The 24,653-nt window shown below is 48.2% G+C and overlaps 2 protein-coding genes across 3 annotated transcripts; one reads left to right on the top strand and one right to left on the bottom strand.

Annotated features, from left to right (window-relative positions):
• The first annotated feature begins 27 nt into the window (after positions 1-27).
• pja2 (praja ring finger ubiquitin ligase 2) lies at positions 28-7,428 on the top strand. Its single transcript, XM_084686723.1, has 9 exons — positions 28-184; positions 1,001-1,192; positions 1,724-2,837; positions 4,352-4,510; positions 4,700-4,888; positions 5,179-5,290; positions 5,569-5,683; positions 6,494-6,609; positions 6,942-7,428. Exons 2-9 carry the CDS (start codon positions 1,003-1,005, stop codon positions 7,065-7,067), a joined length of 2,121 nt encoding a protein of 706 aa, XP_084542849.1. The 5' UTR covers positions 28-184; positions 1,001-1,002; the 3' UTR covers positions 7,068-7,428.
• Positions 7,429-7,519: 91 nt separating this feature from the next.
• On the bottom strand, positions 7,520-24,644 carry fer (fer (fps/fes related) tyrosine kinase). Of its 2 annotated transcripts, none has more exons than XM_084686722.1 (19): positions 24,490-24,644; positions 20,537-20,848; positions 20,186-20,359; positions 19,569-19,668; positions 19,238-19,421; positions 18,495-18,632; positions 18,255-18,377; positions 17,512-17,634; positions 16,381-16,570; positions 15,197-15,286; positions 14,771-14,974; positions 14,537-14,659; positions 13,738-13,794; positions 13,342-13,457; positions 13,063-13,157; positions 12,789-12,912; positions 11,229-11,383; positions 10,910-11,032; positions 7,520-10,721 (listed from the first exon to the last, which is right to left on the bottom strand). In XM_084686722.1, exons 2-19 carry the CDS (start codon positions 20,744-20,746, stop codon positions 10,585-10,587), a joined length of 2,466 nt encoding a protein of 821 aa, XP_084542848.1. In that variant the 5' UTR covers positions 20,747-20,848; positions 24,490-24,644; the 3' UTR covers positions 7,520-10,584. The 2 variants fall into 2 exon arrangements, with proteins under 2 accessions (XP_084542848.1, XP_084542847.1); XM_084686721.1 differs by having other exon boundaries at positions 16,375-16,570.
• Positions 24,645-24,653: the final 9 nt, after the last annotated feature.

A 24,653-nucleotide genomic window follows, 5' to 3' on the forward strand; every position in this document is an offset into this window, starting at 1 on the left:
TACACGTGCCATTTAAATACTTTGGATTGTGTTCTTGTCAGCTAATGGCCGATTGGTGAAAACGTAGTCATATGACAAATGTTTGCCAATGACGTAGTGGACTGGCTGGCTCGGCACAGTGACAGGTTGGGGGAAGTGTCGGACGGACGGAGATAGCGAACCAGCTAGCACGCCTGTAGGACAGGTAATGCGACCTCATTGTGTTAATTATGTTTTTATAGATACTAGCTATAGTTTTGAAAGAAATATACGTGGCGCGATTTTGTTTGATCGCTTGCAGTGGGACCATTCCGCAGCGACGATAACAATAACAGTAGATGCATTGTTGATTAGCAGGCTAGTATTATTAGCTAGCTAAAGAGGAAGCCTTATCTCTAACATTTAAGCGAGCAACTTTTGAGGAGGCCATTTCCAAGATGCATAACTTAAATGTCATCCTTAATGGAGAATATGTACAAGTAATCAAGCAGGGTTGCTATCTTTGCAAGCTAATACGACTCCAGTCTGACAACTAGCTAGCGAAGTGGAGCTAGCTAACCTACCATTGAAATAAACTTTCTTTGATTGCTTGCTAAGACAGCGGTAGCTAACAATAGGATGCTAACTAACTAGCTAGTTTTCACCTTACCAAATCATGCCTATAATTGTGCTAGCAGCTAGTCTGCTAGGTAATATATCAAACTAGCAGCTATTGGTTTAAGAAAACATTTCAATATGAGTAATAGTTTGCACTGTGCCATTGATGACAGTAGCTAGCATGCTAACTACCTTTCTAGTTACGAGTTAGGTTGCAGGCTAGCAAGCTAGGGGTGGGATTACTTAGGGAGCTGTAAGCAATCTCTTGTAGGCCTATTAACTAAGTACATAGAAATGCCAACGGGGGGTGTCCAAATGAGTTTGTGGTCTTAATATGGTCTCTTACACGCCTTTTCATATTACGATGCGATACTTTTTGTCACATTTTGCCAGTGTTCAAAACATGTTGTGTCTCTGTCTGCAGTGATGGGTCAGGAAGCTGGCAAGCCTGCTTGGCCCAAACCAGCTGGAGGATACCAGACTATCACAGGGAGGAGATATGGCCGGAGACATGCTTATGTCAGCTTCCGGCCCAACTCTGCAAAGCATCGCAGTGGAGTCGGTGTGGAGTGGACGGATACAGAACTAAACACAGTCCACAGAGAACCATCCCTAGGTCCGATCATCAGTGTATATTATTTGTCATCTCATCAGATTAAAGATCATTTATGAATGATGTAATGCAAGTTTAGTCTCCTAGTTTGGTTAGAGGGGAACTTAATTTAGTGCTGAGTGGAGAGTGAACAGAATAATTTTTCTACCAAGCAGCAGCACACTGTAACTGCTTATAGTTTCTCAAGACTGATTGCATTTAAAGGGGCAAGCTTGCTGTCAATGTAGTGCCTGCAGTGCCCTACCCTACCGCTAGAGGGCTATGGTAGATTTATTCTATGACGTGGAATGCAGTGTGAGCAGCTAAGCCTATAAACCCTTTATTCTACTCCATAAACGATGGCTGGCTGCTGGGGCTGGTGCACACCATCTGATGACACCCAGAGAACTACAGTACAGCACAGCCCTTCTCACTTTCTCTTCCCTATTTCAAGCAGATTAGATCAATGTCATGTGAGGCTAGTTGTTTGACTTGAGTGTGATTGGCTCTCTTCAATGTCTCACTCTCTCTCTCTCTCTGCTTCTTCCCCACCAGCTTCGAAAGGGAACATTTCTTCCATGCTCCAAGCCATCCTACCCATGTCATCCAACGTTGTACACCCGGAGCTGAAAGCCAAGTCAGGCAATGGGGCTCCCGGGAAGAAACAGTTGTCATCCAGGAGGCCTGCAGAGGCCCCGTCCGTCCTCTACAAGAAGCTGAGGAGCGAGCAGACTGGTGCAGGAGTCGGTGACCAGGAGCACAACACGGAGAAGAGCTCAGAGGCCAGCGCCTGGCCCGTAACTGAGGAGGAGGACACTAATGTGGCTAACGCGAGTGTGGCTAACGGTAGTGTGGCTAACGCCAGTGTGGCTAACGGTAGCGCGCTGAGCTTTGTAAATATAGATTCCTATGAACCAGACAGCAGTGGGGGGGAAGAGGAGAGCCCGGGGTCGGACCCATCTCTGGGGCTGCAGAGGAGACTGGACGACATGATCTTTGAGCTGGGGAAGGAGTTTGACTATCTTAGCGGCTTGCACTCGTATTTGTACACAAAATCCTGTGAAGGGACGGATTGTCTGGTCAAAGACCCAGCAGTGAAAGACTTGTCAAACTCCTCCGACCCTGAGGACAATGTCCCTCAGAGGAGTTCCCCAGAACAGACTGGTAATACTGGGTCCGATCAGACTTTAACCAGCCCTGGTTCGCCGGGGGAATGTGCTGCCGGCCTACCCCCGGTCTGCCTCATTGGGTCTGGGAACGACACAGAGCAAACGGGGCCGTCCCAGACGGAGATGGTGGTCCGACCCAAAATCCGAAAGCAGACGAGCGAGACTCACCTGGAGAAGAGGAAGAGCTCTTACGGCGAGGAGGAGAAGTCGCACGACAGCGGCTCCTCTGGGAGAACGGCTGCCGGCGGTAAGACCAAGTGCGTGTCGGCGCCGCCGTTCTTCCTGACGCAGACGGAGAGGCCTAACCATGACCTCCTGTTCAGTTTCCCGCTGGCGGACTGTGCTGGGGTCATCCCAATAGAGAGGAGGAGGGGGGGGAGGAGGGAGGCAGAGGTAGGCTGTAAAGTCAGCTCTGATGAAGAAGAAGAAGAACTAGAAGACATCTGGGAGGACCTGGACTTCAATGACAAGTGTGCTCCTTTCATGAAAGCAGAGGAAAGGTATAATGATGATAATGTGTTTATTTGGCAGATTGTTTTGGTCCTAAGCAATGTGCAGGTTGTGGGTGGGTGGTGGAATATGAACCCACAACCTTGTGATCCGCACTAAGCTCTACCTATCTCCCTAATTATCAAACAGCCACTAATGAAGTAAATACGCTTTAATGAGGTGCTTGTGACATGTTAAAAAGCCATTCAGAAACAAATACACCTATTCAGAGAGAGCAAGACGCATCCCAGTTAAACTGAATCTGGTCTGTAAACAACACAAAACATAATGGTAATCTCCCTGAACTGTTTCTGTGGCTGGAACTAATGTCTGCGGTTAAGCCCCTTCATGAGTGTTGGCAGTAGGGCTGCAACAAATGATTATTTTGATAATCGATTAATCTAACAATTATTAGATCGATTAGTCGACTAATCATAAAAAAAAATATTTGATTAATCAGAAAGCTTTGAAAGATTATTCAGCTTTTGAAAAGTGTTAAAATATTGAGTTATAGTTTTTCTAACAAATAGATAAAACCAAGAAATTACTTCAGCTTAAAAAAAAAAAAAAATGTATTACACTTTGAGCCAACTGAACAGGCTATTACATCTCTTTTTGTCCAATTGTGTCCAACCTAAATCAAAAATGCTCTGTAAGCATTGTTTCAATCATGTTGCTTTACAGATAAATAAACTAAAAAAAGTTAGTTGTATTACAGACAAAAAAGTAGGAATTTAAACAAATCTCTTGTAGACAACAGGGTTCTGTTCAATGAAAAACAGTGAGTAACAGTATAATTTCTAGACTGACTTTTTGTTTGTCTCATTACAATGGTCGTATACACTGAACTGTCTAACTGCTGTCTGTGGACATGTTGCTACGGTGTTAGTATTTGTGAAATACTGCGTAATTGGTTATTATGAATTGGTGTAGCTAACTAGCCATCCAGCTTGAGCACACACCTGCCGTTCCCATCTCCTCTCGTGCATTTCCATGGTAGTACAACGTGTATGCATGAACTTTTAACACAAAAGCCTCCCCTTTCATTTTAAAAGTTCATGCATACACGTTGTGCTACCATTGAAAACAAGATATGCCTTGCACACATTACATATTACAGTATTTTTAGTTGGATCTTTGGTGAAACTTTCCCACACAATACCTTTTCAGGCCCGTTTACACCCTAAAATGTTTACCGCTGTTTTCTTCTATTGGGTATCATATGGGAGGGCTGCATTAGTCTAGCGCTACAGCGCCGCACTGGTCAAATCACCTTATTGCAGGCACTTAAAATAGTTTGACAAATGTTTTTTGTCGATAACATCGACTAATCGTTGCACCCCTAGTTGGCAGCACGGGGCCTGCTGCCGTGGCAGGATTGAGGGAGCATAGGTTTCTAGCGGCACGTCTGTGTTCGTTGCTAAGGCCTGCGTTAAGGAGCTTAGCTGGACGCTAACTAGGTGGAGTCGCGTGTGCCGGTGTGTGTGCTCTTCATTCTATGTGTGTGTGTGTTGCTCGGCCACAGCTCCGAGTGCAGTGAGGGAGAGTGGTCGGCGTCGTGGACGTCAGACTCCGGGCTGGAGAAGGGCCGTGGCTCCAGTGAGGAGAGCTGGGAAACCCTGCCTGGCCTGGAGGAGCTGCAGGCCCCCAGCACTGCTCTGGACCCCTCCACCCAGCCCTCGGGGTGAGTGCTGCCCAGATGGTTCAGTCCTAGGATAGACTCGCTGGTTGTTTTACACGTCCAGAACTGTGGGCTTCGCTTCACAGTGCTCAGCTGGATGTAGTGACTGAACTTTAGTGATGCATCACGAGCTCCTGAAAACAGAGTCTGATGTTTCAAGCTGAGCTGAGTTTGTTTGTGGTCGCCCCTCAGGGAACAGGCGCCCCTGGAAGAGGGGGAGGTGCCCTGGCTGATGTACAACGAGGAGACGTGCAGCTCCAGTGACGAGGAGGACCCCGAGGGCATGAGCCACTTTGTCCACCCGGGCCTCTTCATCCTGGACGGGAACAACAACCTGGAGGACGACTCCAGCGTGAGCGAGGACCTGGATGCGGAGTGGAGGTGGGCATGGACGCACGAACGCACCCACCCACCCCCGTTGTTCTTTTGGAGAATGCATCACTGGACAGGATGAGGAGCAAACGTGTGACCTCTTCCTTAGTGGCAACCCACGCTCTCCCTTACTGCTAGGAACAATACCGAAAAACAAACTCACCCAAAGCCGAGTGGAGTTGTAAAAGAAACGCGCCCAATGTAGCAGGGCGCAACATAGCACCGGTGAAGGCCGAGGACTCTTTAAAGTAGGATGCTGCCTGCTACTGACGTGTTTGCTGTTGTCCCGTCCACCGCAGGTTGCTGGATGACTTTGGCGAGGGCTTCGGCATGGCCCAGGCCATCTCCTACGTGGACCCTCATCTACTCACCTACATGGCCCTGGAGGAACGCCTGGCCCAGGCTATGGAGGTAGAGAGGGGTGGAAGGAGATTGGAGGGAGGGAGGGATGGATGGATAAAGGAAAGCGAGAGAGACAAAGAGACAGAGAGAGACAGACAGAGAGAGACAGAGAGAGAGAGACAGACAGACAGACAGCTTGAAGGATTTTGCCGCTCACGCTCTGCAGTTTTGAAACCTCCTGCCATATTGTGACCAAGCTTGTATTTAACACTCCCCAGTGCAATCACTGTCCCATGTCAATGTGAAATGACTGTGAGTGTTTTATACCCGTGTGTGTGTGTGTCTAGGCTGCCCTAGCCCACCTGGAGTCCCTGGCCATAGACGTGGAGCAGGCCCACCCTCCGGCCACAGAGCAGATGATCGAGTGCCTGCCCCAGATCCCCATGCAGGAGGACTTGAGCGGTGAGACGACAGCAGCGCCCACTTCCTCCCTCAAACCCCATCCATCTGAAGTCTATATATAGGCCTATGAGCTGGATACCAAATGGATTTGTGTGTATACAGTGTGAGTCAGTCCCTCAGCCAGCCTGTGAAGTAGCTGCTACAATGCGCTGTAGTCTATAGGTGACCCGGAGAGCACATCAATACCACTTCTGTCTTCTTCGAGATATCCCTCAGCCTCACTTGCCGATGGTGTTTGCTAAGAGAGAGGGATGGAGCGCGAAGATGCAGGAATAACTAGCGAGTCGCAGCCTGTCGGCTTCACAGGAGAACTGATGGGCAGAGCATGCAAATTAGAGTGAGGAGAACATTTCCTCACTCCCGAGACGTTAGTCAAGTTTACAGCGCTGCGTGTACCCATGAATAAATCCCAAAATCTCCCAAAAAGCGGTTTATCACGACTCGTGTCGCTGTGAGGAAGGGTTCCATCTGGGCGGGAGCGTGCGACAACATATCGGTGTGGGCCGCTGCAGACGGGGTCTGATGGATTTCTGCCTCATCAGACTTTTGATTACTTCTCCTGTGCCCGCGTCACTCTGACTCGCCTCATTCCTCTCCTGTATGGTTCTCTTGTCTATTTCTCACACGCATGCCCTTCTGCTTCGCTCCCCTCTCTTCCTCTGTCTCTCATTGTCTTCTCTCTGTCTTTTCTCTCTCTCTCTCTTGTTTCTCTCTCTCTCTCCCCCTCTCTCTCGCCCTCTTTTCTCTCTCGTTTCCCTCTCTCTCTCTGTCTTTCTCTCTCTGTCTCTCTCTCTGTCTCTCTCTCTCCAGGGCAGGAGCAGAGCTGTGCCATCTGCTGCTGTGAGTATGTCAAAGATGAGATTGCCACCCAGCTGCCGTGCCACCACATGTTCCACAAGATCTGCGTGACTCTCTGGCTCCAGAAGGTAGTGTGGGGGTGTGTGTGTGTGTGTGTGTGTGTGGGGGGGGGGGGGGTGCGTGTGAGGGCCAGAGAGTAACAGAGAGCAACAGACGGTCTGTGTCAAGAGAGCTTGCATGTATAGGACTGTTCGTTCTCATAGCCCTGTCTGTCCAAACATGGCATCCCTATGAGCTCCGTCTCTCCCAACCTGTCAAAATGTGAAGCTCTGCTCATGTTCAGGGTAGGACAATGACTTCCATGCTCTAACCTGTCTTCATGTCGAAAGAGGGGGAAAAGAAAGTCAAGGGGATGATGATGATGGTTGTGGTGATGCTGGTTCTCCATCCATCTCTCTAGTCGGGGACATGTCCCGTGTGTCGTCACGTCCTGACGCCAGCACTCCCAGAAGCCCTGGCTCCCACTTCATTTGTGTCAGATCAGGACATCCCACCGTCCAATCACAGTGCGGCAGGAACGCGGTGAAGTCACAGGTGTCCAATCAGCAGTGGCTAGCATCCAGGAACACATAATAAAGAGGCCTCTGATGCGTTCACAGGAAAAAGGAAAAAAAACCTAGCTGTTATTACTTTTCATTTCCTCTCTCTCTCTCGATGTAGCTCAATGTGTGAATGCGGCCACTCTTTTAGTTCTGCACAATGTAATAGTTCGATGTCCCAACGTGACAGTTCAAGCTTATTTTCTGAGAAAATATTATCTGTAATAATCTCAGTCTTTGTTATGAAAAGTGGATAATGATGAAGGTGGACTCGGGAAAGAAAAATATTGTTTCACTCACTTTTACATGCTTATTTTAAAAAAAATCAATAAATCACTGCTTATGTCACTTGTGTTGTACTAACTTCCAAATCCACTTTGATTCCTGTGTTGAAATAAAAATCGTGGCACACGTTCCGATCGGCATCAACTCAATTACATTGAGGGTAAAACAAACAATAAAAGTTTTTATTGCGTGTACACAGTATAAACATGAGGTTTGGACATCTAAAGGGACAAACTCACTCATCAAGAGGATATGGATGTGAAATGAAACAGAGCAATGAATCAACCAGTCAAACTGATACAACTACAAATTCAAATACTGGAATACTAGATGTCCCTCCAGTGCTCTGTCCACAAGCTACATGATCTTTATTCATTGTAAAACCAACCGGTAAGAGTATCATGACCAAACGTGCAATCGAAATAGAGGGTCTTTATACTTAAGCAATCAATACCTCAGCTCTTTAGGTTCAGGACTGAGGAACTGTCTTCAAAAGTCCAGAAATGTTTTAGGAAAAGAAGGAAATGGATTGGCTTGGATGCTGTGAAGTTCACCAGACGGTTTGTGCAACTAGACATACCCTTAAACCTGATTTTAAGTTCTTAAACGTGTTCACTGATGAACTGACTGGCAATAAGGAGTCTTGGCGTATTAACTGCTGTCTGGTATCATCCAGTCATGGTGGAAATACTAACAGTTCTGAACTGTCTCAACATGAGTGTGGGCAACAACTCCCAAAACACTGGCAAATGTTTCAATCCAACATCAGATGAGATCAAACTGGAAATGATATAAAAACACAAATAACTTTCCGGAAAAAAAAAGAAAAACGTTTAGTTTCTCAAATAAATAACGGTTACCAAACGTTTGTTTTTTATTTGCAGTTTAAATAGGAGTATCTTATTTGAATTCAGTCTACCAGTAGTTCTACAAAAAGAGCACCTTTCTGGAAGACTGGACACCTGTTGTATCAAAGAATGAATGATGCTACAAGAGAAACTGACAGTTGGTGTTCAGAACCACAACATGAACAACTGTCTGGTACATGTCTGGAATGCAGAATTGCCAATCAGGGGGTTCTATGACAATGACATCATTAAATGGCAGTTGCTTGTTTATACACAATGAGGTCATGACAGTTTGACATTGTGAAATGAGGCAGATGATAAAGGCAGGGTAGAGGAAGATATTCAGAATCTTTTATACATACACTAAGAAAATGTACAAACAATCATGCAGATACAGACTCAAAACAGACCATGTTATCTTTATCGTATACATCACTTGGAAGAAGCTGGAGGTGCAGAGAAAAAGTGATCTGCTTTTTTTGCATGGTTGCATTTTCATCAGATTAGTGTTTGAAAAACAAAAGAGTAGAAAAAAAACAAAACCAAATATAACAATCTACAAGTTATTTACAAAATACAGGAGGGGAAACATTGTATGGTAATATTTGAAAACAGGATAAATCCAACATTCTTATACAAGTACTAAGTGTTTGATGGTGCTACGTGGTGTTTCACAGAAGAGGCTTATCAAAGACACGTTTGGGCTGGCAGCACAAATGGCAGAAGGAGGCTGGTAACAGAGAACAGGCGGCACCTCCCATGGAGTGACAGGGCAGAGATGGGCACGGGACATAGCAGAGGAGCTGGTGTGACAGTACTGACACCAGCAGGTGGCCATCTTGCCTGGGTAAAGTTTTACCTGAACCACCTAGGACAGGGGTTCCCAATCCTGGACCTCGGGCCTCCTGCCCTGCATGTTTTAGATGTTTCCCTGCTCCAACACACCTGATTCTAATGAATGGTCGTTAGCAGGTTTCTGCAAAACTAGATAACGACCCATTCATTAGAATCAGGTGTGTTGGAACAAGGAAACATCTAAAACATGCAGGACAGGGAGGCCTGAGGACCAGGATTGGGAACCCCTGTCCTAGGATGTCTTAATGGAAACAAGTCCAGGACAAGATGGAAGAGTCTCACGCTATGTTGAAGAAAGAGTCTCCTTGTTCTGTGTTTATAGTGAATGAAACAGTACATACTAACAGCTTCATGACAATGATCAACCGGATGTAGAGAGAAAAAAAAAGTTCAGTAAAAAAACAAAAAAACAAGGAAGTTGAGAGAAAAAAAAGTCAGTTTTAAAAACTGGAAAACAGTCAAGGGCATGCAACAGAACAATGTTGTTGACCAACACGTGGAATTTACATTTCATGTAAATGATCCATGATTGATCCTACAGGTGTGATACGTTATGACCTTTACTGAAGTCACAGACCAGAACGCAACTTAACAGGCAGCACACTGAACACTGGAGAATAAAAGGATTCATAAGGTAAAATAATATTGATTACTAAATTAACATTTGTAACTTTCCCGTAAAAACAAAGGGCATAAGAATTGAACTATTTGTTTCGTGGTAAATTATAATAAAGGCGGCCTTATAAGAATGTCTTTCACGTTTCAAATAAGAAATGTACATAAAAAGGTGACATGAATTGCACCTGCCCTTACAGAGTTCACTTCACTTAAAGCCAGTAAAACATATAGAGATGGAGACATTGAATTAATGTATGGAATAAAATTGAAATTTGATCTAAAATTATATTTAAAAAAGATATACTGTAGGGTCCAAAATGACCCTAAAGGCCAGCGAACAGTCACATGACTGACACACATAATTAGCATTTCCTTGCTGCTGGGGAAGGGTGTGTGTGTCGTTGTCGTGACAATGCCTGAGTGAAAGAAATCTAATGGCTTTTGACAGAAAAAGGCGCTCACTGTCGCTAGATTAATTCCTGGGCTTCTAATTGGCTGTAGACAATCCCTCTGATGCCAGCCACCAGCCCATGATAATAATGTAAAAGAACCCCGCGCGATGGGGAGAGGGGTGCGTTTTGGTCAATATTTGGAATACTGTAGTTATAGTAACGAAGCTAATGCAGAAACATCGATCTCCATGGTAATGGCTCAATACAGTTGCATAGGCAAAAAAAACAAAAAAACAACAGTGATTTATTTTGTGGGGGAAAAGTTTTGATGCACACGTCACTGTACAATCATGACTAGTAGCATCAAGGCTTTGATGTTGGGCATCTCTCTCTGGGTGTCTGTCTGGGTGGATCTGTCTGGGGGGGTGAGTGGGGGGGGGGCCCTGGGGACCGCAGCAGGGGAGCAGGTCCCCGTGCTCTGCCTGGGGAGGGCTTGACGTTGGGGCTTATTTCTTTTTGACTGCGGCCAGGTCCTTCTGGAGGTCAGAGAACTTGGGCCTGTTCTCGGGCTTGTACTCCCAGCACTTCTGCATGGCCTTGTAAACCTCCTCTGGACATTTCTGTGGACAGGACATCCTGTAGCCTACAACACACACACACACACGCACACACACACACGCACAGGGGTCAACATCATTACACTACTGGGATTGAAAAAGTTCCCCTCAACACAGTTGATGCCAATCCTGCCAGATGAACAACCTTCCAAGAAAGAAAGGAAGGAAAGAGGGAAGGAAGGAAGAATCCATCAGGATAATAAACAAGTCTCACCTTTCTCCACCTGCTCCCGGGCCTGCTGATTGGTCATTCCGGGGTAAGGACACACCCCCAGGCTAAAGGTCTCCCACAGCAATATCCCGTAGCTCCAGACGTCGCTTTCTGAACTGTATCTCCCTAGAGATATCAACCAATCCATCAGTCCCATGAACCAATCCATCCATCCTTCTTAACCACCCAACCAACCAACCAACCAAGATAATCCATAATCAATGACTTTCGAAACAAAACATGGCATCTTACTCCCAGTCAAGATGACTGAAACATCCTGCTATCCTAGAGTATTCACTGCAGCCCCCCCCCCCCAGCGTACCATAGTTGAGGGCCTCGGGAGCGGTCCATTTGATGGGGATCTGTTTGAGACCCGAGGAAGAGTATATCCCATCATCCTCCTGCCTGGACATCCCAAAGTCACTGATCTTCAGCAGGTTGCTGTCCCCCACCAAGCAGTTCCTGGCAGCCAGGTCCCTGCAGGGGAGGAATGGGGCCACAGCATCAGCACACACGTGTTGTGTGATGCGTGTGGAGTGCATCGTGTGTGTGATGTGTGGAGAATCTTGTGTCGTGTGTGTGTACGTGCAATGTGTAAGTCAAGTGTTTGTGTAGTGTGTGTCGGATCTGTATGTAGACAAGTGTGTGTGTGTGTGTGTATAATGTGCGCATAACGGTGTGAACCCGTTTGTCAGCATGCTAGATTGGAAAGGGAAGCAATCGAGGGCTGCAATCTGTCCCTCCTGCTAAACCGCGGTCCCCCCCCCCCCCCCCCCATCGCCTCTCTGGAATCGGCCGTCTTACACCTTCTCTGGTCATTTCCCAACAAGCCTCCCTCAGGCCTTTCTGCTGACTGCTTCTTCTGGGGGCAAATGAAGCTGTCACTCAGGAGATACTGCCCCACCGTGTGACGAAGGGCCAGCGCAGCACAGGTGATGTGATACCGTCCCTGCGCGAGCGCCACAGAGAAATGCAGGTCTGATTACAGCAAGTCTCTCCGGGCTGGCGCTCCTATCTATCTCAGGAAGAATACCTTTTCGCCCCGAAAACAATCATCTCAGGTGGGGGGGGGGGGGGGGGGGAGCGGGGCGCCCTGGGGCTCTGTGTCATGGCTGACTGTTAACTAGATTAGACAGGAAGGACTTAACATGTCTCTCTCTCTAGCAGTCTATATCTCTCTCCCTCATTTCTTTTCTCTCAGTTCCTCTCTTGCACATTTCTCTGCGTTGCATCTCCCTCGCTCTCTTTCCCTCCTCTCTCTCTCATCTGTCTGTCTCTTTCTCTTGTTGTCAACTTTGAAGTGGCCCCGGGCAGGGTGTGGAGGTGGAGCGGGTCAGGGGGAAGGGCCAGAGGCAGGCAGAAGGGAGTCTGGGAAGATGTGGGGTGGGAGACGGTTTGAAAAACTCAGATTGTTGAAGCTGGTAAAACTGTTTGACTGGGAAAAGTGCATACCCCTGATGTAATAAGCTGCAAGGATTTGTACTGGAGAGAGAAAAAAAAATGACCCCATGTTTTAGATGATCTGTCAGTAAGGAGCAGGTCTGTACATGATTGATCGATGTTGGTTACGAGAATAGGCTGACCCAGTGTATACAAACAGATATAACATTGCCAATATAATACCAAGTAATTGTATTTGGGAAACAAAACACTATTTCTAAAACTGGGCTATAAGGGTTTTCCAGAGATATCATTTTTGGAGATGATTGAACACAAAACTACTATAAAACTCACGGGGAAAAAAAAACATAAAACGATATTCTAAGCAGGTTAGGGGTTTTATGAAACAGAACTTTGTAACCAAATATGTATCTGTATTGTTGTAGTTGAGTTTCAGAGCTGCAGCCCAGTGCCAGACAGCAGAGGAGGCACGCGGCCCCACCTGTGGATACAGTTCTTGGCTTCCAGGTAGGCCATCCCTGCAGCAGCATCCAGAGCAAACTTCACCAGCTGCTTGGTCTTCAGGTCGTCCTTCTTCTTCCTCAGGAACGACAGGAAGTCCCCTCCTGGAGCCAAACAACAACAACAACAACAACATCAAAACAACAACATCAACAGGATTTGAATCAAATTGAGGAGGACCCCTTTGTGAAAAGGTTTTTTTAATCTTAAAAAGTGTCCAGGCTAGCGCTTCTGAGGTGATGTGCCGGACCTACCTGGCACGAGCTCCATGACGATGTAGATGGGCTGCCGCTGCGTGCACACGCCTATCAGCTTCACGATGTTGGGGTGGTCGTACTGTTTTAAAATCCTTGGCAAACACAACCCAACACAGAGACACAGGGTTAGGTCCTCGACAACAAGCCCGTCACCTAGTATCGCACCACTGAGATCTCGGGGTGGCTGTCGCGACGAACCCCGTGAATTGAGAAACGAGGGCTACGATCGAAAGCATGTGTACGACTGGTGAGAATGAGAAGGGAGCGCAGAGCCACCTGGCCTCGGACAGGAACTTGATCTTCAGCTCCTGGGGGAGGTCTTCCTTGCAGGTCTTCACGGCCACGGGCGTCTTGTCTCGCAACGTTCCCTTGAACACCTCGCCGAAGTTGCCCTGGGCAGGGGAGAAGAGGGGGGGGGAATGAGACAGGACACGGTGGGAGACACCAAGACAAGCCCAGACTGGCACACGGCTGACATTCACAGGATGACTAACACACATGAGGTCCATCTGAATGAAGGAGTCTTTTTACCACGTTGGGTGAAACTTTATCAAACAAATCAATAGATGCATGAGAGGACGTGGCTAATATAATATATTCTCAAAAGAAATATAGTGACAATTATCTGTTAAATGTGAAGAAGAGCCCAGAACTGGACAGGGGGGGATTCACCTTGCCAAGTAGCTCTCCCAGGATCACATCCTCATGGTTCAGGATCCATTTCTTGTCCTGGAGCGAGCGAGCGTGAGAGACAGAGACAGAGACAGAGACAGAGACAGAGACAGAGACAGAGACAGAGAGAGAGAGAGAGAGAGAGAGAGAGAGAGAGAGAGAGAGAGAGAGAGAGAGAGACAGAGACAGAGACAGAGACAGAGACAGAGACAGAGACAGAGAGAGAGAGAGAGAGAGAGAGAGAGAGAGAGAGAGAGAGAGAGAGAGAGGGGGGAAAAAAAGATCACAGTACATTTCGAAATGAGAAGATGCTCAGCAGAAACAGAAGTGTCCAGAAAGACCAGGGTGTCCTCTGCTCTTTGATTGGACGATCTCCAGCTGAAAGTCCAAGTTCCATATTGGACAAACTCAGCATAAGATCCGAATGGCTCACAGCGAGCCCCTATCTAATAATAATTAGGCGTGTTTATAAAGTCCATTTAAAAGTACTTAGCATCTGGAGGCCTCAGCAGTGCTGTCATGGCAGCCATCGCTAAGTTTTACTGGTAATAGCTGTGGTAATTAAAACCCCATTATGTTTCAGTGCGTCTGGGCAGCTTGCGGCACACCCTAACCCTACTGAATAATCATCCAGGCTTCGGCTCCGCTTTCCACCCAGACTGGAACACGGGACTGTATGTCCAGTTCAGCTGCCCCGTCAACCACCGAGATGTCTGGATGAACCACGTACAGTCTGATGAGATGGATATTACCGAGGCCTGCGATGGGCTGGCAGCGGGGGGAGGAGGAGAGGGGTTACCTTGACGACAGGGTTGAGGAGGACCACCCCGGACTTCTTGGTGATGACCTGCTTGGTGGTGTAGTGATGATCTATCAGTTGAGGGATGGTGGGGAAACCTGTGCCTTCGAAACGATACTGATTCTGAGGGGGGAGGGGGGGACAGAGACCTACGTCAAACCATGAAAACACGCCTCACTCCCGGGGCGGTAGCGTGGTAGGTGAGGGGTGGTTGGTCTCGGAGGGGGAACTCACATCGGCAAACTGGATGATGAAGTGGCGTCGCTGGGCGTCCGAGAAGACAGACAGGACGTACTCGCCCGGCTTCCCGTGGCTCTCGCGGACCAGGAAGTCGCCCTGCTGCTTGAGCAGCTCCTGGGCCTCCGTCCTGGGGATGGCGCCGTGGTACCACTCCTGCTCCCCCAGGGGCTTCTCGCTGGTGGGGATCACGTCGAAGAACTGCCGAGGGAGACGGGGAGGGTGGGGTGGGGGATGGGTTAACACTGGGGGGGGGAGGGGCGGCAGGACGGACGTGGGGTGGACGACTTGGTCACGCCCCCCCCCCCCCCCCCCCCCCCCCCAAAAGATGGCGTGTGTGTGTGTGTGGTCTAATGTCAGTCAGATCATACGATGCATCGCCCTCTCGCTGCTTGTTGGAGCAGACTCGGGTGTTCATCTTACCGAGGACGAGCCCAGCATTGACTTGGGAGAGCGGATGACAGACGCGATGGAGTGGCGCAGGGTGTCCAGCTTTGAAACTCGACTTTTGTCCTGGGAAACAGAGAAGGAGCGAGTGAGTCGGGGACCCCGTATCAAACGCGCCAGGCCAAAGAAATATATTCATACTGAGATACAGTCCCTGCCCTAAAACGCCAGTTCCTGCCAAATCGTTTCCCTCGTACGAATGATTAACAGAGGAACACTCCACTGTGTAAGTCAGTGTGTGTATCAACACTGCCCCCTGCTGGTCATGGAGTTCTCTGCAGTCGAGTTGAGAACCACCAGATAACCCTCTTCACACAGACGACATTGACATCTTATTCGTTGAGCCCACGCTTGGGACAAAAGCAATGAGTTACTGAGCGCCACCAGAAAGTCCCTGGACACCGGATGTAAAAGCCAACACCAGAAAATTGTCACATTGTCACATTTCACTCCAGGTTTCCTTTAACACTCCCTTCGGGGCACTTTGGTTTGAGGAACTTTACCGTTCATTGACAGCAAATTGCACAGATTAGAACATGCACCCGCGTTCCTGTTCGATTGGGTGAGTGGACGTGCAGTAATGCGGCAGCGCTGAGTGAAAGGTCTCTTCCTGCTCCCACACAGGAGGAGGGTGCTTGGGAAGACTTGAGTCACTGGGCTGAACACTGTCAGAGTGCTGAACATAGCAGCAGGCCAGGAGGGCGCCTGGGTGAACACGAGCTATGCAGTCAGGAAGGGGCTGAGAGCACTGAGACTGACCTCCTATACCACACATCCTGCTCTGCATTCCCAGAGGACAACAGAGATGATGCTGATTATCATAACAAATAGAATTGTTTTTTTTCCAGGTTACAAACCTGCTCTGAGAAGCTTTGATACGGTACCGGGCAAAAGTCTTAGGCAATAAATAGAAATGAATAAAAGCAGAGCAAAAAGCACTTTAAGACATAATGAAATGAAAACACCTTTTTCCCGAAACATTGCACTTTTATATTGCAGCACAAATAAAGAAGACCCCCCCAAAAAATTATTTAAGCGAATATCCGTCTAAAAACAGCTAGGGTTCCTAAGGATTTTGCACAGCACACCACATCTCCGCAGAAGCAGAAATCACCAACAACCAAGTCAGGAAAACATGGATGGGCCTCACTCACACTGACCATGGAGTTGACGGAGCGCGCGTCGTCCTCGTAGTTGACCACGGGGGGCGGGTCCTTGCCCTCGTTCTCCTGCATCTTGTGGTGGAGCAGGTCCCTCTGGGCGCTCAGCTTGGCCTCGGAGCAGCGCAGCAGCTGCACCGTCTGCCTCAGCTCTTCCAGAGACTGCTTCTGACTGAGGAGCAGCACCGCACTGGGGGGGGAGAGAGAGATTAGAGAGAGTCAGAAAGAGAGAGAGAGTCAGAGAGAGAGTGAGAGTGATAGAGTCAGAGAGAGAGAGAGTCAGAGAGAGTCAGAGAGAGAGAGAGAGAGTGTGAGAGAGAGAGAGAGTGTGAGAGAGAGAGAGAGAGAGAGAGAGAGAGAGAGAGAGAGAGAGGTCAGTAGAGAAAAAGGCACACAATGACGGGTCACACTACAAAGTATTTGAATCTGCTATTTAGAGAGTAATACGACTTGATCCTCGCAGAAGGAGAGTGTGTGGGGGGAAATGATGGACTTGTTTGCTTCCCCGGGGGAGATCCATGGAGCTCTAAAATGATCAGGACTCCATGTCAGGTTTTCATCCTCCCTGACGTGTCCAATCATACTTGTTGAACAAGAAAACCCACAACTAATATCTATGTGTGTGTGTTACATCATCTTTGCCTGTCTGTCACAATGATGATGCTGATGGTCTCCTGGCCTGTGTGCAGGATTGCCCAGCAGACCCTGAGCTATGTGTGATGTCTGGGCTCCAGGCAGACAGCCAGTGGGCCCTCTGTGCCCAGTCTGCCCCAGCGCCTGCACACATCATCCACATCCATGCTCACGGTCAGCTGCTGACCACAACACCACCCTTCCCAGAAACCCCCAGAACTGTCCAGAAATCGAGACCATCATCAGAACTTTAGAATCCTATGTAGTACTCTGGAACTCTAGGAACCAATTTTGAACTGTTTTAGAACCGTCCGTTTCCCCCGACTGCCCACAACTTTAGAAGTAGGTTTAGAAATCGAGAACAGTTGTTCCAAATTGTATAATCCTGTTTGAAATTCCAGAGCCAATAGAACTTCATCTTGACCTTAGGGGTATTGAAATCTAGAACACCAACAAGTGTCGCTGTTCTCGGAGTGCGTCTCTGTGCTGACGACATACTCAGATTTGCGTTCACAGGTCTGGGATGACTCCTGGATCTTGTTCTCCAAGTCCTGCATGAGTTCCTCCTTGATGCGCAGGCTTTGCTGGGTCTGAACCAGCTCCTCTGAGGTGCACTTCAGCCTGAGGGCAGAGGTCAGGGGTCAAACAGCCATTCTTATTGGGCTACTAAGCATTGCCATCATGAGCAGTGTTTCCCACAGATTAGAAAGCAATTTGTGGCGGGGAGGGGTCAAAATAATTCCTTAAACAGAACCTTTTTTTAATTTGTTTTATATGTATGTATTGTGTTGGATGCTGTCGTCCTCTCCTACTCTTTCTTCAATGCCTGATGAATCTCTCTTTTTCTCTCCCTGACCCTGTCTTTCTCCTTGAGCAGCACTGGTTGAAGCCTGAAAATATTGTGTACAATTTCTGCATATATGCATGTAGCAACGCAAGTGCTAAATAACTATTTAGCTGGTCGGATCCATGACTCGGTGTGTTGACGTTGTGACTGTGTGTGAGAGACGCGTGAGTGACAGAGAGACGGAGGGAGAGCAGGGAAAGGAAATGCAATATGCGGCGGTAGGGGTTCGTTCTGTGGCGCACCGCCACAAATGAGTCTACATGTGGGAAACACTGATGAGATGCTGAACCATTTTGTCCCCAACGCCCCCCCCCCCCCAAAAAGCCTTCTGTACACAAATACTAAGCTACGACATGCAGTCCGTCGAGTCCGGCTGGGGTCATTCTAGACTCACATGGCCTGTAAACTGTCTGCAGTCAGATTGTTCCACAAGATCTCGTTGGGTTGAAGATTCTCCGTTTCCTCCAGGAGGGAAACGTCAAACTCTACATTGGGCTCTTTGGTGGTTTCTGGAGACCTGGGAGATGACACATCCAGTTCATCTTTAGTGTGTGATATGACTATAGCAACCCTCCTGAGACTGACCCCACATCTCAAAACGACATCTTATGGACAGCTTGCCACTCCGACTCACTTGTAGATCTCGATGAAGTGCTCGTATTCGGAAACGGGGTCGATCTGGTCGATGGAGGTGTGGATCTCCTTGTGAACCTTCACGATCTCGTCTGTCAACAGGCTGGTGATCTCACAGTACTCCTCCAGGATCCCCTTCCTGACGTGAGGAAGAACAAACGTCCACATGAACCATCAATCAAAAGAAAAGAAAAGGGCTCATCGATGAAACCTCCCAAGCAGGGAGCGCAAGAACGATGTGGATGGAAACCAGCCGTGACCGCACACCAGGTCCCTGCTCGACTCGGAGGGTTACGAATGATTTCCCCGAGTTGAGCGGCTCTGCTCCGCGGACGCGTGGCGACCCGGAGCCTCCCCTACTGACATCTGCCTCATCTAGGCCGTGATTAAAAAGTCAGCTTAGCATTCAGGGAAGAAGGAAAAAAAGGGTGCCGCATACCAATAATCCCACAACAGCTATGAAGTTATGGGATTAGACCTTGCGCGGGATTTAATCACAAGGCAACCGGAACATTAGATTGTGCGCGGGGGAGGGGGGGGGACAAAGGAGGAGGAGGATGGGACTTCAGATTTGCGTAGGCTGCAGCGTGTTGACAGTTTATGCAACATGCCGGGTGTGACACAAATCGGGCCCCTTGATAAACGACATACTCGCATCCTCACGCGAGGCGGATGCATACGCGCATCCAAACGTGCCACGCCCACCCCCCGCCGTCGCACATTCCTCAGCCGTGACACACTCACAGAGCGCTGATCATCTCTTCCTGCATCTTCTGCAGGGAGTCCAGCAGCAGAGGCAGCGTCGTGTCGTGGTAGTGCGCCTGGTGCATCTGGGCGCTCCGCACCGCCAGCACGTACTGGTTGTGCAGGTTGTGGAGCTTCATGGTGGCCTTGTCGTAGCGCTCCCTGGCCTTCTCTGGCTCCTTGCCTGGAAGGAAGGACACACACACAGTGCTTTCGTGACCATCATTGTTTCCGGTGGTTCCACCTGTAACTACTGGCAGGTGGCGAGGCAGGCCCGGAGACACCATCATCTCTTTTGCCACGGGGAGATCCCCGGGAAAGTCCTCCTCACCTTTGACCATGGCTTCCTTGTACTTCTCTTTGGCGCTGTGGGCGTCCTTGGTCAGCTGTCTGTACGTGCCTTTCAGCTTCTCCAGGTCGCTCTTGGTCACCTGGGAGGGACGACAGCGAGAAGCGCCGCGTCACCACGGGGCTCAGACGCGAGACAAACCCAGAGGAGCCCTCACGGCCCAGAGAGAACAGGAACCGACACACAGGCCTAAGTGGAGTGTCGCCCCCCTGTCAACGTTACATGAACCTAGTTTGCTCTCTCGAGTCTTACCACACAGGCAAGTGTGAAGTCTCCAAATGACTCATCTTAGGAGGCACACGTCACACTACGCAGTGTGAAAAGTGAGTCCAAACGAGTAAACAAGTGAATGACTTAGAAAGGAATGCAGCTAGCAGGAAACAAAAATGGTTAAGGAAGTGGCGAGTGAGAAAAGAGTGTTTTATACTAAGAACGAGAGAGTGCATTTGGCTATTACGCTTCCACGTCATTAATACAACACTAATACCACCAACACCCTCACCACCCCCACCACCCTCACCCCCTGTAGTTACCACACTAATATGTGAGTTTGATGGCGAGTTCAGTTTGTGTGTGTCTGAGGGGATGTGCTCGTTCACCTTGTTCAGGTCCGACTCTATCTGGTGGTGGATGCCCTGGTAGCTCTTCTTCACCTGCTGCTTGTCCTTGATCATCATGGTGAGGCGGTGCAGCGGGCCGGAGTTCAGCTCCTCGGCGTGTGACTTCATGATCTTGCTGAGCAGCTCTGTCTGCTGGACCATGTGGGCCCACGACTGGAGGGGGGGGGGGGGGGGGGGGAGAGCATAGTGGAGCAACAAGGAGGAGAGAATATGAGGACAAATGGGGAAGGAGGAAAAGAGAGAGTCATTCTCGCGTCCCACATCGCCATGGCATGACAATTGCGTGTGTCTGGTTGTGAATGGTGCAGCGGAGGGGGGGGGGGGGGGCACCTTGGAAACGTTGCTGATGTAGTCCACCTGGGAGGAGTTGTCGTGTTTCTCCACCTGCTGGCTGATGTTGAGCAGCAGCGAGGCGTACTCCTTGTCGCTCTTCACCCGCAGGGTCATGAAGCGCTTCACGCTCTCCAGAAGCTTCAGCTCCCAGTCCTGCAGCTTCAGCAGGCCCTCGTGGGAGTCGCACAGGTCCCGGCCGAACCCCATCGTCTTCTCACAGGCACGCAGGGGGGGGCAGTGTCGCGCAAACTAGCCGCCGTGACGGTGGGGGGGAACTGGTGGTGGCGGGAGCTCACGTTTGCATGGTTCCTACGGCCACGGCAAGGGAAAAGGAGGAGAGTGAGAGGAGTGCGTTGGCGTGACGCATCGGAAGGTGTCCTGAACTCGTAGGCCATACATGTAGAGACGGCAAAAGGGTGTTTTTGTGGGTTGCTGGATTTCAAGAAGTAAGGGGGCATCAGAGATGCATTACTACACAAAGAAGGACGAGGAGAAAGAGACAAAGGGCCAACGAACAAGAGAAAGAGAGAGAGAAAGAGAGAGAATATGTGGGTGAGAGCGCTGTCTGCACTGTTTCTCGGTGTCTAAATGTGTTTCATGCAGTATAAAAATTGTGACGAGAATGTCTATATATGGCATTTAGAGAAGCAACGGCGGCGGATTTATACACATGTCAAATGAAGAGCATGAAGACCTATTCTAAATGGTAATTATAACTCTAAAACCTGGCCACGACGCCATGCCAATGGCAGGTGAAGCAGCCTCAGAGATGAGACCAGAAGGTCTTACCTGTGTAATATCCTGTCCAGGAGGGCGTCTGGGCTCATATATCAGACGAATAAAGCTTTGTTAAAAAAAACAACCAAAAAGGACCAGATTGTAAGCACTCAGACTACAAAGGATTGTTTAATCGCACTACCTCTCCATTAGAAATGTAATCCGCCTAAATCGCAGGGAAGAGGGGGGGGGGGAAAGCTCATTATGTCCAGGTCTGGTGCCTTCTGTTCAACTGTCTGACACAAAGTGCAGGACAAGAGACAGGGGAAAAACATCCTCATTCCTAAAATACCAAGGTGCAAAGAAGGTGAGGCCAACTTTTGAAAATGACATTGGAGGAGAAAAAGGAAACTGCATCAAGCAGAGAGGACACTGACACCTGAAGATTCGAGCGACTCCCAGGCAGATCTGGTGTGTGTATAGTCAACTGTTGAAGTCACTGAGGGGTCATTGTGTCTTGACTAAGAGGATGAATGATGTTTGGAGAGTTGCTTCTGAAAATGACTCACACGATACAGCTGAGCTGTACGGAACCAAAGGGTAGCAACAGAGGTGTGTGGTTTAGTTATCAGCTCACAAGGGAAAAAAAGAAGAAAAAAAAAACACTTGTTCCACATTGTTGGCAGAATGATAAGAGCCCTGACGGAGGAATTCCACCAGGCTGTCTTACCACCCACAAGAACCAAGACGGCCATCAACACAAGACAGCATAGCTCTCTGTCATGCTCAGAGAGCACCAACACAGGACAGCAAGCAGTGGCAGGCATGCACTGTGTTAAGTGAGCGCCTCCTTCCAAACAGAACTAACGAGCATAACAATGTGCCTGGAATAAAGAACATTCCACAAAACTTGACCGGGTACATCTCCCTAGTCACTCAGGCCAACAAAGGCCTTCTACGAAGAGCAGAACACGCTAGAACATTTTACAACCTACCTAGAGGATATGAATCCCTTCGTCGCAAACTGATCAGCTGACAGAGAATTCCCAGTGATCATTCAGCTCCAACTACTGAAGCTACCGGGATGCAATGAGAGCACAGAGGAGCCAGGGACTATAGCGGTTGAAGGCAGTCACATCCACACTAACTACTCGCTAACAACCAACACCCCTTGTGGCACCTGAGTTCTAAAGGAGCATGAAACCACATGCGTGCAGTATAGCGTCTAGCCCTCCTCCCTATCTATGAGAGACCGAAACAACAGAGAACATCTTGTCATATCGGCCGTGTATTGAAACCAATTCACCACCTGAGAGATCCCCACCCATGGTTTGTGCTCTAGGTTCACAAGGCTCTGTACAGGCCAGAACCTGGGATACTCGGCCTAATAGGCCTATATGAATGAGCAAAACTAAGTGACACATGTTGCAGAGAAACTGTGCTTCAGGACAAGGAAGCTGTAAAAAGAATTGAACCCCACCCCCAATAGAAGCGGTCAAAAAAGGCCATATATTCCATCAAGAATGTCATACCAACACAGTTCCACCACAGGTTTTTTTTCTAGCAAGTCAACCTTCAAGGCCTAAGAAGCATGCTAAATGATTAAAGATGCCTCGGCAAGATTAGGGAGGTGCTGTGACAATTCAGAGAATGTCAATCTCACCCCGTAAGCCTCTCAAACCACACATAAACCACAGTTAAAGTAACTGGCAATGGCCTATTTCCAATTACAGTGTGAAAGCATGGCCTCGCATAAATATTACTTTTTTTATTTTTTTATTTTATGATCGGAGACAAGATGCAGCCCAGTATAGGCAATTATGTTTACAGTAGAGTCATTCTTCCCAGGCTTTCAGAGAGCAGGCAAAGGACCATAATACAGTCAAGTCCCCACACACACCTTTCAATGCAAGTCAAAAACCGTGTTCTGTGGTTGCAAGTGTGACTATACATGGACTAGTTTCTCTTTCTTTCGTTTGACTTTTCCCTACCTCCCTGATATGTCCTGTGCTTGTCAGCGGGCTACAATCCTCTCCCACCACCAACAACAACAACAGAAGCAGCAGTAGCAGAAGAATGAGGGTGGCAGAGGAGTGGCCGTGGGAGACTTGGTTCAACAAGGATTTGCTGTGTGCTTCATCACAAAACCGTGGGGGGACTTTATACTTGCTAAGCAATGTCCAACTGCTCTCGACTGTGGCATGAAAGGTCACGAACTACTAGGCTGACAGACAAATCATGTATGTATGTTAGGCACTTCACAATCGTTACTTTAGGAAAACGGCAAGTTGTCAGGTTTAAAGGCTAAATAATAAGAGAGAGAGCGATACAGACAGAGAGAGACAGAGAGACACAGCGAGAAAGACAGAGAGAACAGTGTAATTACAAGAGTAGTGACATCGCAAACTATCTTGTTCGTTGTCCCCCCTTGAATGCCTCTTACTTAGCTCTACAGTTTCTAGTATAGGACTGCGATTGGTCTGCTGTTATGTTCCATCATCTTAACGGCAATTCACTTGGATTTTCTGGCACTATACGTGCTTAAAGCACTTGAGAGAAGACGAGGTTGTTATCACAGACGTTTACGGCTGTCTACAAACTTTTGTCACAAATGTTCATGGCATAGTAGTTAGTAGCTGCTCTGGTCAATAATTAGCTAGTTTGGCCTAACCATTCCAAATAAAAATAAAAATGTCACTGAACGTGCATAAAGTGAAATTCTAACAGTAAATAAAGTTATAACTGGACACATAACCAGGCCTATTGTCTGTGTGTGCAGCGTATACATGAAGAACTTCTGACAAACTATCACCGATGCGGGACAGCGACATTTCTCAAATGTCAAATATTGGCTGGTACATTAGCTAATATGAAATATTATCCAATGCCTCTGTGTGCGGCTAAGCTAAGCTAGCGTATAGCCACATTGACATCGCTAGACTATGTCAGTAAATGGAAAACATGAATATGTCAACAATTGAATTCTGCTTATCAAATATTACATGCGTTTTAAGCGCCCAACGAAAATGTTGGCGCTAATAACGATATAGCTGCCTAATCAGATAGAATAAGTAGCTAATTCCTGCTAATGTCGGGTGGCTCAACGTTTTTTTTCCAGAAAAAAAATCTTAAGCAGTTGCAGGAAAGTGTTTTGTTCCCTAACAAATACTAATTCGAGCTGTTGGTCGTTTTCAAATGGAAGCTTTCTACAATCAGTGACATGTTGCACTCACTTTCTTATGATTGTTTATTGTCTCTTCGAGTATTTCTCCGTGTTTCCTGAATCCTTGGTAGTCCTCTTTTCTTTAGCTTTGCTCGGTTGCCGGAGTTAGGGATTCGGGAGGGGTTTCCGCTCAGGCTCTGGCTCTCTTGCCGTGTGTGTGTGTGTGTGTGTGTG

This window comes from Hypomesus nipponensis, chromosome 22, assembly GCF_054491055.1.
Source record: "Hypomesus nipponensis isolate SF chromosome 22, ASM5449105v1, whole genome shotgun sequence".
Taxonomy (NCBI): domain Eukaryota; kingdom Metazoa; phylum Chordata; class Actinopteri; order Osmeriformes; family Osmeridae; genus Hypomesus; species Hypomesus nipponensis.